Source organism: Eschrichtius robustus, chromosome 5 (assembly GCF_028021215.1).
Source record: "Eschrichtius robustus isolate mEscRob2 chromosome 5, mEscRob2.pri, whole genome shotgun sequence".
Classification (NCBI taxonomy): domain Eukaryota; kingdom Metazoa; phylum Chordata; class Mammalia; order Artiodactyla; family Eschrichtiidae; genus Eschrichtius; species Eschrichtius robustus.
The window spans coordinates 6871832-6884400 of NC_090828.1; the positions used below are offsets into that span (position 1 = coordinate 6871832).

At 48.7% G+C, this 12569-nt stretch overlaps 1 protein-coding gene across 1 annotated transcript in view; it reads right to left on the reverse strand.

Annotated features, from left to right (window-relative positions):
• Positions 1-12569, reverse strand: part of DGKD (diacylglycerol kinase delta) — a 107997-nt gene that overhangs the window by 33314 nt on the left and 62114 nt on the right. Inside the window, exons 4-8 of the mRNA XM_068544197.1 lie at positions 2352-2456; positions 1965-2097; positions 1072-1178; positions 619-744; positions 367-469 (exon numbers count right to left, since the gene is read on the reverse strand). Of these exons, the coding sequence (XP_068400298.1) occupies positions 367-469; positions 619-744; positions 1072-1178; positions 1965-2097; positions 2352-2456 (574 nt within the window). The remainder of the gene's footprint in view (positions 1-366; positions 470-618; positions 745-1071; positions 1179-1964; positions 2098-2351; positions 2457-12569) is intronic.

A 12569-nucleotide genomic window follows, 5' to 3' on the forward strand; every position in this document is an offset into this window, starting at 1 on the left:
ACCATCTGGACAAGCGAGCGCAGACGCGGAAGAGTGTGTAATTAATATCAGCTACTAGACGAGCCTAGTTGACAGACAGCCCACGTCAAAGACGGAGAAGCATCTTAGACTCGGTTTCTACTCAACAGCCGATGGACCCACCACCTTCAAGTAAGGTCCTGGCCTTGAGTCCAAGGTGCTCAGCAGCCCAGCTGCCAGGACACTGTTCATCACCTCCTCTCCTCTCCCCCCAGTGGCTGGGCCTGACCTCTTCCCGACCGCATCTCAAAATCACTGACATAACCAATTCCAGAGAGGGGGAGGGGAGAGGGCCTGGAGAAGGAAGCACGAGGAAACGGCTGAGACGGGAGAGCGTGTGGTACCCACCATCGGAATCGATGCTGTTGAGAGCGGTGGGCGGGATGACCGACACTTTGCACAGGCCCAGCGGGCACTTGGTCAGTAAGGATTCTTTACACGCCGTGTGCACCTGGAACATGGACCCGCTCGTCACAGGGGGCGCCGGCCTCCCTCCCGCACCCCAGAGCTCTCCCCAGCCCTGCCACCGCAGGAGCCGTGCTCTCGGACCCGGCCGGCCTGTGCCCATCTGGCATTTGCCCAGCGGCTGCGCTCGCTCACCATGGCCTTGCACCAGAGGCAGCGCCAGTCCTGCAGACGCAGCACGCTGCCGCAGGTCTTGTCGCACACCGTGCACTTGGCGCTCACGGGCAGGTTCCCCTCCAGCCACTGGTGAGGCATGGCGATCTGCAAGCCACACAGAGACATGCACCGGGGGTGTCCTCACAGCCCCCACGCGGGCCAAGGGGACCCTCGGGCAAAAATGCTCCAAAATGAACTTCACGAGGGGGTGGGGCGGGGTCTACAGAGCCCTGTCCGCCCCACTGCTCCCCTGCCGGCATCCACAGCTCACAGGGAAAGGACAGAGCTCGGGGCCCCCGGACACCAGCGTAACCAACCAAAGGAAACCCTGCCCTCACTCTCCTCAAGAAAGAGACCTGAGCACAGGCAGGAGGTGGCGGGGGTGCCTCTCGCCCCGGTGCTAGGAGGGCCGTGCAGGGTCCCCGGGCATACCCCGTCCTCGTCCTCGATGATGTCCTTCCCGATGGAGGCCAGCGTGGTCCACTTGCAGTTACTGGTCGCACGCACAGCACAGCGTTTGTGGGCCTTAAACTTACACACTGTGAGAGAATGAACGCGTTAACCCTCGGAGCTGAGGCCATGGTCTGGGGTGAACTGCCCTGCTCTCCTGGGAAAGTTGGGAACCAACATATATGGTTAGTTTACTCATAAACGAAACCACCAGGATGCGTGCAGAGATCGCTCACGGGGAGACCAGGCGTCCAGCCTGGCTGGGGGGCGGCAGGCTTTCTGTGAAGGGCCGGAGACAAAGCAGCTCGGGCTCCGCGGGCCAACCATTCGGCTCTGTCCCCGCAGCACAAGGGCCGCCGTGGCCACACCTCACGTACGGACACTGAAATTTAAGTTTCACGGGATTTTCTGCATCACAAAACAGTTGCCTTCTTTTGATATTTTTCAACCTTTTAAAATTGTAAAAACCATTCTTAAGCTCACAGGCTGTACGACATCAGGCGGCAGGTGGGAACTGGGCCCGGGGCCACGGTTCACCTCTCTCTGCTCCTGCCCAAGCCCAGTGCCCCTGTCCTCTACATCTGGAGGACCATTTACCCAGAGAGGGGCTGAGAGATACTTTAGCTCCTTTTTCCCTGTGTCCTCTATGTTTCCTCTTTGTGTCTCATTACTACCAATTCCCTTCTTTTTACTTTGTTCCGTTACTACAAATAATAATTTACCAAAGACTCCTGAGTACGGAAAGTAAACAAGGGTGGAGTCATACAAGCCACCCCGACGCCTGACTGACCTGAGGTGACTGTGCTTGGATTCCTAAGGCTTTGTCATGTCAAACCTCAGGCCACCTTTCCCAGTGGGAAACACATCGTTCGTACCTTCACAGGACAGTCCGTGGGACGTGACCCCAGACAGAGCCTCTCGGCACACATTGCAGTAGGTGGGCCTCGCGTGGGAGCAGGCGTACCAGTTGTGCATCCCTGAGAAGTGGTCCATGCTGTACTGGGTAGGCTGCAAACAAAGAACAGAGATGGCAAAGATGAGGCACCCCTCTGACCTCCCTAAACATGGTAACTTGGACAAGATTCAATAAGAAATCAGACAGGGTCACTGCCCGATGGCCCAAAGATGAGCGACAAGCCTTAAGTTTGCAAGGAGCACGCTGAGAAAGTGAGCTCCAGACCATAACGGCCCAGCATGGGGGACATTCAGATGGCAGAATACAAGGGGGAGGGCGACAAGAGGGGAGGGCTTCCTCCCCTAACCTCAAAGTGCTCCCTGCTCTGGACCGTCTTCAGTGCTGCGATCCAGTCTTCCATCTCTTTTCTGTTATCTGCACATAGGATGAGTTTCCTACATGGAGTGATGACCTGGAGAAAGAAACAAGAAACATGAAACATGTCCACGAGCAGAAGACAAACGCTAGCAACTATGAAAACTTTTAAAAAACCTACCTTCACTATATACTTTCTTTTTTCATGAAAAAGTACTGTTTCATTCAGGTATTCAATTGAACAGAACATAAAGATGGTTATCATGGGTCATTAAAAGTCAAGAACAATCTCAAACCAAAAAGACAATCAAATTTAGATTACAGATTCACCAAAATCAACTTAAGTGGACATTTACCAACTATCTACTACTGAGACACGGTAATCAGCCGTAAGCAATTGTATTTATTTATTCATTTATTTATCGTTGCGTTGGCTCTTCATTGCTGCATGTGGGCTTTCTCTAGTTGCAGCAAGCAGGGGCTACTCCTCCTTGCAGTGCACGGGCTTCTCATTGCAGTGGCTTCTCTTTGTTGTGGAGCACGGGTTCTAGGCGCGCGGGCTTCGGTAGTTGTGGCGCATGGGCTCAGTAGTTGTGGCTCGCGGGCTCTAGAGCGCAGGCTCAGTAGTTGTGGCGCACGGGCTTAGTTGCTCCGCGGCATGTGGGATCTTCCCGGACCAGGGCTTGAACCCGGGTCCCCTGCACTGGCAGGCGGATTCTTAACCACTGCGCCACCAGGAAAGTACCGGCAATTTTTTTTAAAGGAAAAGAAAACACAGTTTCCATTGCTCCAAAGAGCTCATAAGCTGACACCTAGCACTTGAACAGTTTAGAGAAGTCTGATCCACAGTTACTGTAGGCATTTCCTGTGCATTTCAAGCATATCACACATAAATGTTCTTTTAAAAAAACCTTTTACTGTATGACAACGGAACAACAACTAGCTACTACAGTCAGGCCTGAACAATTTAACTAGAAATGAGGTCATGAACCTGGTAATAATCAACAAATGAAAATTATATCTATAACATAAAGAGTTTTTTATAAATCAATAGAAAAAAAGGCTATGAACTTGCATTTCACAAAAGAAATACAAAATGGTTAATAAAGGAATGAAAAGATGCTTAATCACTCTCATCACTGGGGAACACAAATGAAAACAGCGAACTATTTTTCACCTATCAGATTGGCACAGTTCTTAGAGACGATAATCCAGTGTTGGAAAAGGTGTGAGAGAAAAGAGTTCTCTTCAAGTACTCATAGGAGGGAAACAGAGTATAAACCTTTTAGTGAAAAATTTGACAATGTCTATCAAAATTTTTTAAAGTCAAAACCTTTTACCTAATTTTTTTTATAATGCTGTAAAATAGCTACATGGTCCCAAAGTCAAATTGACAAAATAAGGCATTGATTTTATGTGTGTCCCCTCATCTTAGCTCCCTCCCTTCCCTAAAGGCAGCTTTAAAAATAAATAAATAGAAGTATGGTTTATCCTCCCATTTGTAAGATACATGCAAATACATGTATATATTCATATTCTCTCTTTTCAAAACAGTAGCATACCACAGACCCTTCTGTCCACTCTCTGCTTTTTTAATTTAATCACAGTTGGCCCTTGAACAGCACAGGTTTGAACTGCAAGGGTCCACTTACATGCAGCTTTTTTCCAACGGCAAATACTCCATGACACGTGGTTGGCTAAATCCACAGATGTGAACCATGGCTAGGGAAGAACTGCGGCAAAGGAGGGCCGATTATAAATTACACCTGGATTTCCAACTGCACGGAGGGTCAGGGCCCCTGACCTCTGCGCTGTTCAAGGGTCAGCTGCACACATCCTGGCCATCACTCCTTAGCAAAAGACCGCGATTCCTTATTCTTCCCACGGCTGCCCGGTGCTCCACTGCATAGAAGCACCAGAGTCTGTTCAACCAGTCCCTATTCACGGAAGGTCTACGTTACTGAAAATCCTTTGCTATTTCAAACAGCGGCACAATGAACAGCCTTTACGTGGATCTTTTCATTTTTTTACTGGGGTATTTTCGGAATAAATTCCTAGAAGTAGAACTGCCCTGACAAAGAATAAATGCATACGTAATTTTGCTGCTATTGCCAAATTTCCCTCCAGGGGGTTTGGACCATCTTGCATCCCCACCAGCAGTGTTAGGAAAATGTCTGCTTCCTCATGGATTCACCAATAAAATACGTTATTTACCTTTTGGATGTTTGCCCATTTTAGAGCTTTAATTTATATTAGAAAGATCCAATTCAGGAATACCCAACTTAAGTTATTAGATGATCATGTTTCTGGCTCAGAAAATTTAGAAACAGTATTTTATAGATTATCTCTTCCGTGATTTCCATAAACTACCTACAAAGCTTAATCACCGAAGGGGGTAAACAGAACTGCGTCACAAATGCACGGTGCTGTTCATTCTTCCACGACCGGGGTAACCACGATAACTCCACGTAGGGATCAGGCTGGGTGTAAGAGAGGTAAGCCTAGGAGAGGGTGCGGGGAGACGGAAAGACGGAACACAGAGGCCTGGAGCAGCCGCGCCCTCCTGGGGTCGGGTGGCGGGAGCTGCTCTTTCACTCCTGGAGAGCACTGCAGGCGGCTGTACCCCACCCTCCCAGCAGACGCCGGCCAAGTGTCTGCTCTGGACATGGGCTCCCAAGGCCATGACAGGCAAGGTTCCTACTCACACAGAACTTGCACTGGGGAGAGACAGACAAACCACAAAACAATTTCAGGCACTGACAGGAAGCGGGTCGTGTGCAAGGGGGCTGGTGGGCGCTCTGGACCGGGTGGTCAGGGAAGGCCGTGGCAGCCTGGCAACCGCCAGTGGCCTGGGGTCGGTGCAGAAGGAATTCTCATCAGCAACTGTATGTCTATAAGATCTCAGCAAACACTTCTTTATTATTCACTCCAGGGTGAGTTTTCATACTTGAACATTTTTATGAGCATAATAAATACAGTTACAGAAAGATAATACATTTATTTTGCGTAACTCAGGGATTTATTAGGAGTTACTATGATATCTACAGAAGAGAACAATGAGATTTTTTATGCCCATCCTATTTTAGGTCTTGACCAACAGATGAATGTCCAAGAACCTGGTTTTCAGCCTTCTTTTTTTAAACTCTTGTGCCTGTTTGAAGATACCTCAGACAGAATCCCACCTGGCCACTGACTGTTTGGGAAACGTTCCCCTTCTGGAAAAGGAGAGGTGTTAGAAGTCACCTGCCAGGGTTGTCACGGGACTGAACGGGGCCAAATGTGCACAGGACCCAGCAGGGGGCCCAACACACCCCTGGCCTGAAGCCCTGCGAGATGTGTAACCTGGAGCAGCTGCCTGTGCCTCCACTTGCTCACCTGAAAACCGGGGCTATTAATGGTGCTGTCACATCCTAGCGGTGCTGTGAGGTGTGGGGCAGGGACCACGTAAGGTGCTGAGAACAGCGCCTCGTATGTAAACACCCCACCACCATTACTCTTGGTGCTACTTCAGGCTCTGGGTCCTGATCTTAGGGTATTTTCTCTTTAATGGAACTAAAAGATGGCTCTTCACGTGGACAGCGTCTCCCTGAGACCATTCTGGTGCCAGGAGTCCACCTCCCGATCATGAGAATCATCACAGGAGACGCCCATCAAATAAAAACCAATCTCTGCTTCTCTCCGACCACGCCCTGCCACCTGGAGACAGAATCCGTATTTCTTAGTTGTCCACGAGACGGGTCATCACTCCATTCCCCTGGAGGCTCCTCCTCCCTTTGGTCGCCTGCAAGCTCCTCAAGAGCCTTCCAGCCCTGGGGAAGCTTCATGGGAGAGGTGAGGCTGGGAGGGTCTCCTCAGGAGGAAGGGAAATGGGAGGCTGTTTCTGAGAGAGAAGCCTTGGACAGGACTTCCTACTGAACCCCTTGGTTTTGGAGACACAGCAGGCAGGACAGGACCCAGGAGAAAAGCAGGTGTTGGATGAGTCCAAGGCAGGAAGAAGGCAGGATTCAGGGGGAGATGTCCTAAGGAATAATAAGAGTGTCCCTTTGTTTGGGCTGCAGCCAGTACTGTAACTCCTAGAAACCAAGGAATGGTGTGAAAAAGCTAGAACTATCTCCAAAACCTAGCCTTCACACAGAAAAGACTTTAGAGACTAAAAGATACTCTGTATTTTTCAAGCAAATTTATATGGTAAGAAACAGTTCACACGACTAAATGAACTTAGAAGGTAAATGCAAATTAAAAGTAGGGTAATAACGTGATCTTAGGACAGATCAGCGACAGCACAGAGATTCAGCGGGCCAGGTCCACGACTGGAATAAGCAGACGTGGTACTAAGGGATGGAGCAGAGGAATACGATGGGGCGAGAAGACAGACAGCCGTGTGGAAACCCACAAACTCAAGAGTGAAAGCACCCCACACACCCTGAAGTCAGAACATGCATGAAACAGAAAGGATAGCCCGGTGGAAGAGCAGAGAAAACACTGGAAGTATTTCTCACATGATCCTCTGAGGAGGCCAGAAGCACAATAAACAGATCTGAATTCTTAGACACTTGCTGGAATTCTCCTGAGGCAGAAAAACTTAAAAATCAGTAAGAAGAGAAGCAGACCAACTAACAGGAAAACGGACAAAAGACTTCAACAGTTATCTCACAACAGTTTTATCACAAGTGGCCAATAAGGGACACGAAAAGGTGCCCAACTTGATTAGTCATCTGGGAAGTAGAAATTAAAACCCCCCGTGTGGTACACCTTGCACGGTGGCTGAGCTAAGAAAAGCGCTCAGTGTCAAAAGACAGTATGGAGCGTTGGCGATGACGCAGAGCAACCAGAACTCTCAGGCGGTGCTGGTGGGGATGCAATTTGGTACAGTCACCCTATGGCTCAGCAATTCCACCCATCGGCCCAACAGAAATACAAACATATCTCCTTCTCGTCGAGACACAGACAAGGACTTCATGGCATCACTACTCTTAAGGGGCCCGTACAAGACACAACCCAAATGCCCTGCATGGGTAAAGTGGATAAATAACCTATAATGTATTAGTACAATGGAATACTGCAGAACAATGAGAATGAACCACCTGCTGCTACATGCAATAATGTGATGAGTTTTACAATGCTGAAAGAAGCCAGACACAGAAATATATATATACTATTCATATAAGTTCATTATGCATATACAAAGTTAAAAAAAAAAAAGTAAAACTAATCTATAGGGTTAGAAGCTAGCTGCTTCCAGGAGTTGCTTTTGGGGAGAAGGGTACAAAAGAGAGCTACGGGAGGCTGCTAACGTTCTGTCCCTTGATCCAGAACATTCGTCAACCTGTAGATGATATAATCAGTACACTTTTCCATATGTGTGCTATACTTCAGTAAAAAGAATAGAGAACTTGGAATAAAACTAACCATGTAACTGAATCAAAAGAAAAATGGCAGGGACTTCCCTGGTGGCGCAGTTGTTCCTGCGCCAATCCACCTGCCAATGCAGGGGACACGGGTTCGAGCCCTGGGCCGGGAAGATCCCACATGCCGCGGAGCAACTAAGCCCATGCACCACAACTACTGAGCCTGCGCTCTAGAGCCCGTGTGCTGCAACTACTGAAGCCCGCGCACCCTAGAGCTCACGCACCTTAGAGCCTGCGCACGGCAACCACTGAGCCCAGGTGCCCCAACTACTGAAGCCCGTGAACTTTAGGGCCCACGTGCCACAACTACTGAGCCCGCGTGCTGCTACTGAAGCCCGCACGCCTAGAGCCCGTGCTCCGCAACGAGAGAAGCCACCGCGATGCGAAACCCGTGCACCGCGACGAAGAGCAGACCCCGCCCGCCGCAGCTAGAGGAAGCTGCGTGCAGCAACGAAGACCCAACACAGCACCCCGCACCAAAAGAAAAAAAAGACAAATGGCATAGCTACCCAGACCCTTGGATAAAGTCTGTTTAGAAAACTATATGTACAAGAGAGAGGCAAAAGAAGACAGAAGTGTATACATAAACATGAGACACTGGCAGAGCTATATTAAAATAGTGGACAGATCTTAAACACAGGAAAAGTGGTCAGCCTTACTCATAAGACAAATGCAAATTAAAATTACAAGATACCTATTTTTTACCTACACAAGTTTGATAACCTGCTCTGTTGAGTCTCATACATTGAGGTGTAAATAAATAAACTCCTACAGAGAACATCTGGTGAAATCTAGTAAACTTTAAAATATACATCTTCATCTTAGCAATAGTGCTTCTACAAATATGTCTTCATGAGCACTGACACAGAGTGTATACCAGATAATTCAGGAAGGTTCACTGTAAAGACAAAAGGAACAACTGAAATACTGATCAAGGTATGGCTGGCAGGACGCTGGCGACATAAATCACGGCACCTTCACGTATCGGGAGCCTACACAGCCCTCAACAGACTGAAGCTACTTACTCTTCATGCCCTCACAGGGATCAGCCTCTAAGATATACTGTTAAGTGCTCAAAACAAACTGCAGGAATAGTCTGGGTGTACAGGAAAAAGTAACTTAGTCACCTCGGGGAGGGGATCTCTGAGGGACTGGGAAACTTACTTTATACCTTTTCATCCTTTTGAGCTCTTTACCATGCGCGTGTATTAATTATAATTATTTTAAAAATAAAGCCTTAAGTTTATAATATATGCTAAAAACAAAAAAAGAACTTTTTAAGTTCTATATTTTTTCCTTATTAATTTTTGTTCCCATCCTTTCATAGAAATGATCTTCCTGGAAATATAAGAAAATGCTAGCTACTCTAAATGAGTCTAAGACACCCAGGTCAGACAAATATCTTCCAATATCCTGGGAAGAATTAGCCGGGGAGGTTACTAAACCCCGGGCAGTGATCTTTGAGAAATCAAGGAGAAAAAGGAGACATGCTGGAAACACACAGATATGATGTCTCGATGGAGAAGGTGGACACTTGAGTTACACACACAGGAGCGGACAGGACAGGGAAGCAACCAAGAGGACGTCAGCAGCGGCTCCCCTGGCCGGGCACTTGGCAATGCTGGGAAATCTGCTAGGTGTTGACAGGTGTCTGCTTGTCCCAGCTTCCCCACCACGCGATGGAGGAGGTATCAGGAGAGGAAACTGAGGCCTGCCGAGTGACTTGCCCCAAGTCCCACAAGTAACGAAGCAGGGGGCCGGGACTCTGGGCAGGCTGGCTCAGGCCTGGCTCCTGACCTCTACCCAACAGCGGGTCCCCTCCTGGATTCCAGGCAAGACTACCACGTGAGCGATGCCAGGAATGGAGGGGCTGAATGTAGGGAAGGAACCGGCAGTCGCCAAGAGTTCTCCTGGGCTCACTCGGAACAGGCAGCGTCTGGTGCACTGCGTTTCCTCTTTGACAGGAATACTGGCCTGCAGGATCAGTGCAAGGATGACACGGACACCTCACTGAGTCACCCGACCGCTGCCCCTCCCGCTCCAACCAGGTTTCCCAAGAGCTCAAAATAGAGGGTGGAGAAATACGATCTGGGGGACGACGACAAGGGCGGTCCATGATTCACCAGCAAAGTCCTGTCCAGCAATTCCTCACCACGGATTTGGATGTGCCTCTCATTTGTAAACGAGACCTTAAATGACAAAAAGATCGAGATCCTGCAAACTTTGTCATGCTGGGACTACAGGCCAAGCCAAACCACCTTAGCAGTAATAAATGTGAGGCCCTGAGCCTGGGATGGGCCACAGGCCACCACAAGCAGGGCAAGCAGGCAGGGCAGACATGCAGCCTGGGTCATCAGATTTCACAGATCCAAAAATAATAAGAGTAACCAGCAGACTTCTGATTCTGGGAAGATGGTTAGACATACTTTTCCTTACTCCTCTGGCTAAGAACAGCTAAAACCCTGGACTTAGATATAAAAAAATATGCAAAGGCTCTGAAGGGTGGAGAGAAGAGGGCCTGAGGAATGACAAGGCACTGAGTTCTCTCGGGTCTCTGTTTGCCCCTGACATCCTAAACATGGAGCTGAAGAAGCCCAGCCAGAAACACCAAGGAGTACAGAAAGAATTTAAAAGCGCACCGAAAGCCTGCCCTCTCCGGCCATGGCTCCAGGAAAGGGGAGCCTAACAAGGCAGAATCAACAGTGGGAGAGCAGCCAATAACCACTCTACTCCAGCCAAACAGAAACAACTGTGGCCCCCACGCCCACCACGCAGGCAGCAATAAGGCTCCAGCACCCGCCACGTGTTGCCCAGAGAACACCAGGTAGGGACTTTCACCCCTGCCAGCCACATCCCCACAGTGTCAGAGGGTATACAGAGGCAAATTAGCACAAGAAAAGGTATTCAACATCACCAGCCATTCAGGAAATGCTGATTAAAGTCACAATATGATTATACACCTACGAGAATGGCTAAAAGGAGAAAGTGACAACACCAAATGCTAGAGTAGATGTCGAGAAACTGGCGCATATTGGGGGGAATGTACAGCCACTCTGCAAAACTGTTTGGCAGTTTCTTTAAAAACCAAACATGAAACTACAAGACAACCCAGGGATTACACTCTTGGGCATTTACCCCAAGAAATGAAGACCTATGTTCACACAAAAACCTGTCCATGAATGTTTGTAGCAGCTTTATTGATAATCACCAAAACCTGGAAACAACCCAGATGTCCTTCAGTGGTAAATGATTAAACTCACAGTGGCACACCCATTCCATGGAACACCACTCTGTATAAAAAGAAACTATCATACACACAACAACCTGGAGGGATCTCCATAGAGCTCTGCTGGGTGAAAAAGCCAATCCCGAAAGGTTACATACTACCTGATCCCATTTACAGAACATTCTTGAGATAACAAAATTACAGATATGTAGAACAGACTGGTGGTTGCCAGGGGATAAGAATGGGAGTGGGTGTGGCTATAGAAGGACAACCAGGGGATCCTTGTGGAGATGGAAACCTGGATCTTAACTGTACCAATATCAACTTCCTGGTTGTGATATTTTACTTTAGTTTTGCAAGATGTTACTAACGGACGGAACTGGATAAAGGACACAAAGGATCTCTGTATTATTTCAATTCCATGTGAATCTACAATGATCTCGAACTAAAAGGTTTAATTAAAAATAAGTAACCACAATCAACATTTTCTAATAACTAATATGTTTAAATTAAATGTTAAACATTCAGAACAATGCTGTATTTCTTAAGAACAGGGGCACATGTGGTCTCACTCAGCACAGATTAAAAGTATAATCTTACCTTGCTAAAGTCCTTTATTTGTAGGTGGCACAAACTCATGAAATTCACATCTGATTTGCCAAGGAAATATGCGGACACACCCTGGGTACATAATCTCAAAGAAAACAAAATTGGGTCCTCCCTACGTGACATGAGGGTCACAGTGCGCGCTGTTTCCCGACTGTGACACGTGGGCTGGTAGTCACACCTGCACAAGACAGAGCACCGGAAATGGCAGGACTCGCTTCTGTACACAACAGTGCTTGAAATATCAGTGAAGCCACGTCTCACGTCAGCTGTGAACCTCAGGCCTGCCTGCAAACAGCTCTGTACTTCCGGGGTGGGCCGGCCCCAGCGCCCGCTGACAGCTGGTGCTCTCCGGAAGCAACCAGAAACACCCTCAAGACAAGCTGCACACCCCCCCACCCCCCCCGCTCCAGACCCACAGGTCCCACTGCCCACCGGACAGGCCCACGCACACACCGAGACACGTCCTCCCGCCAACTGCCCACCACCCCCGGAGGCCTCAACCTCACCTCCTCTCCACGCCCAACCCTCATCTTGAGGCTCCAAATTCTTCCTTTCTTCTCAGAAATAAATTCAGTCAGCCTTCCGTTCCAACAAACAGACAAGATCCCTGTTCCCTGGAGCTTACATTCAAATTAAGACAGGAAATAAATACTGTAACAAAGAAGTAAATTATACAGCACAGAGAGTGGTCCCGGTGATAAAGTCTATGGGGAGAGGAGAGAGACCAGAGAAAGGAGGTCAGGAGATGGAGGCAGGCCTCACCGGGAAAGACTGGAAGCACGTGGAAGAGAAGAGGCTGAAGCAGGAGCGCGGCCAGCGGCTGGAGCCAGTGAGCCGGAGAGGGGGCCGGGCAGCCTGGAGAAGCGATGGGCCAGAGCGCCCTGCGGGCGCCTGTAAGAGCTCTGGCTTTTAGCCCCAGTGAAATGGGGGCCGTGGAGCTTTTGGCCAGAAGGCTGGCATCTGACTT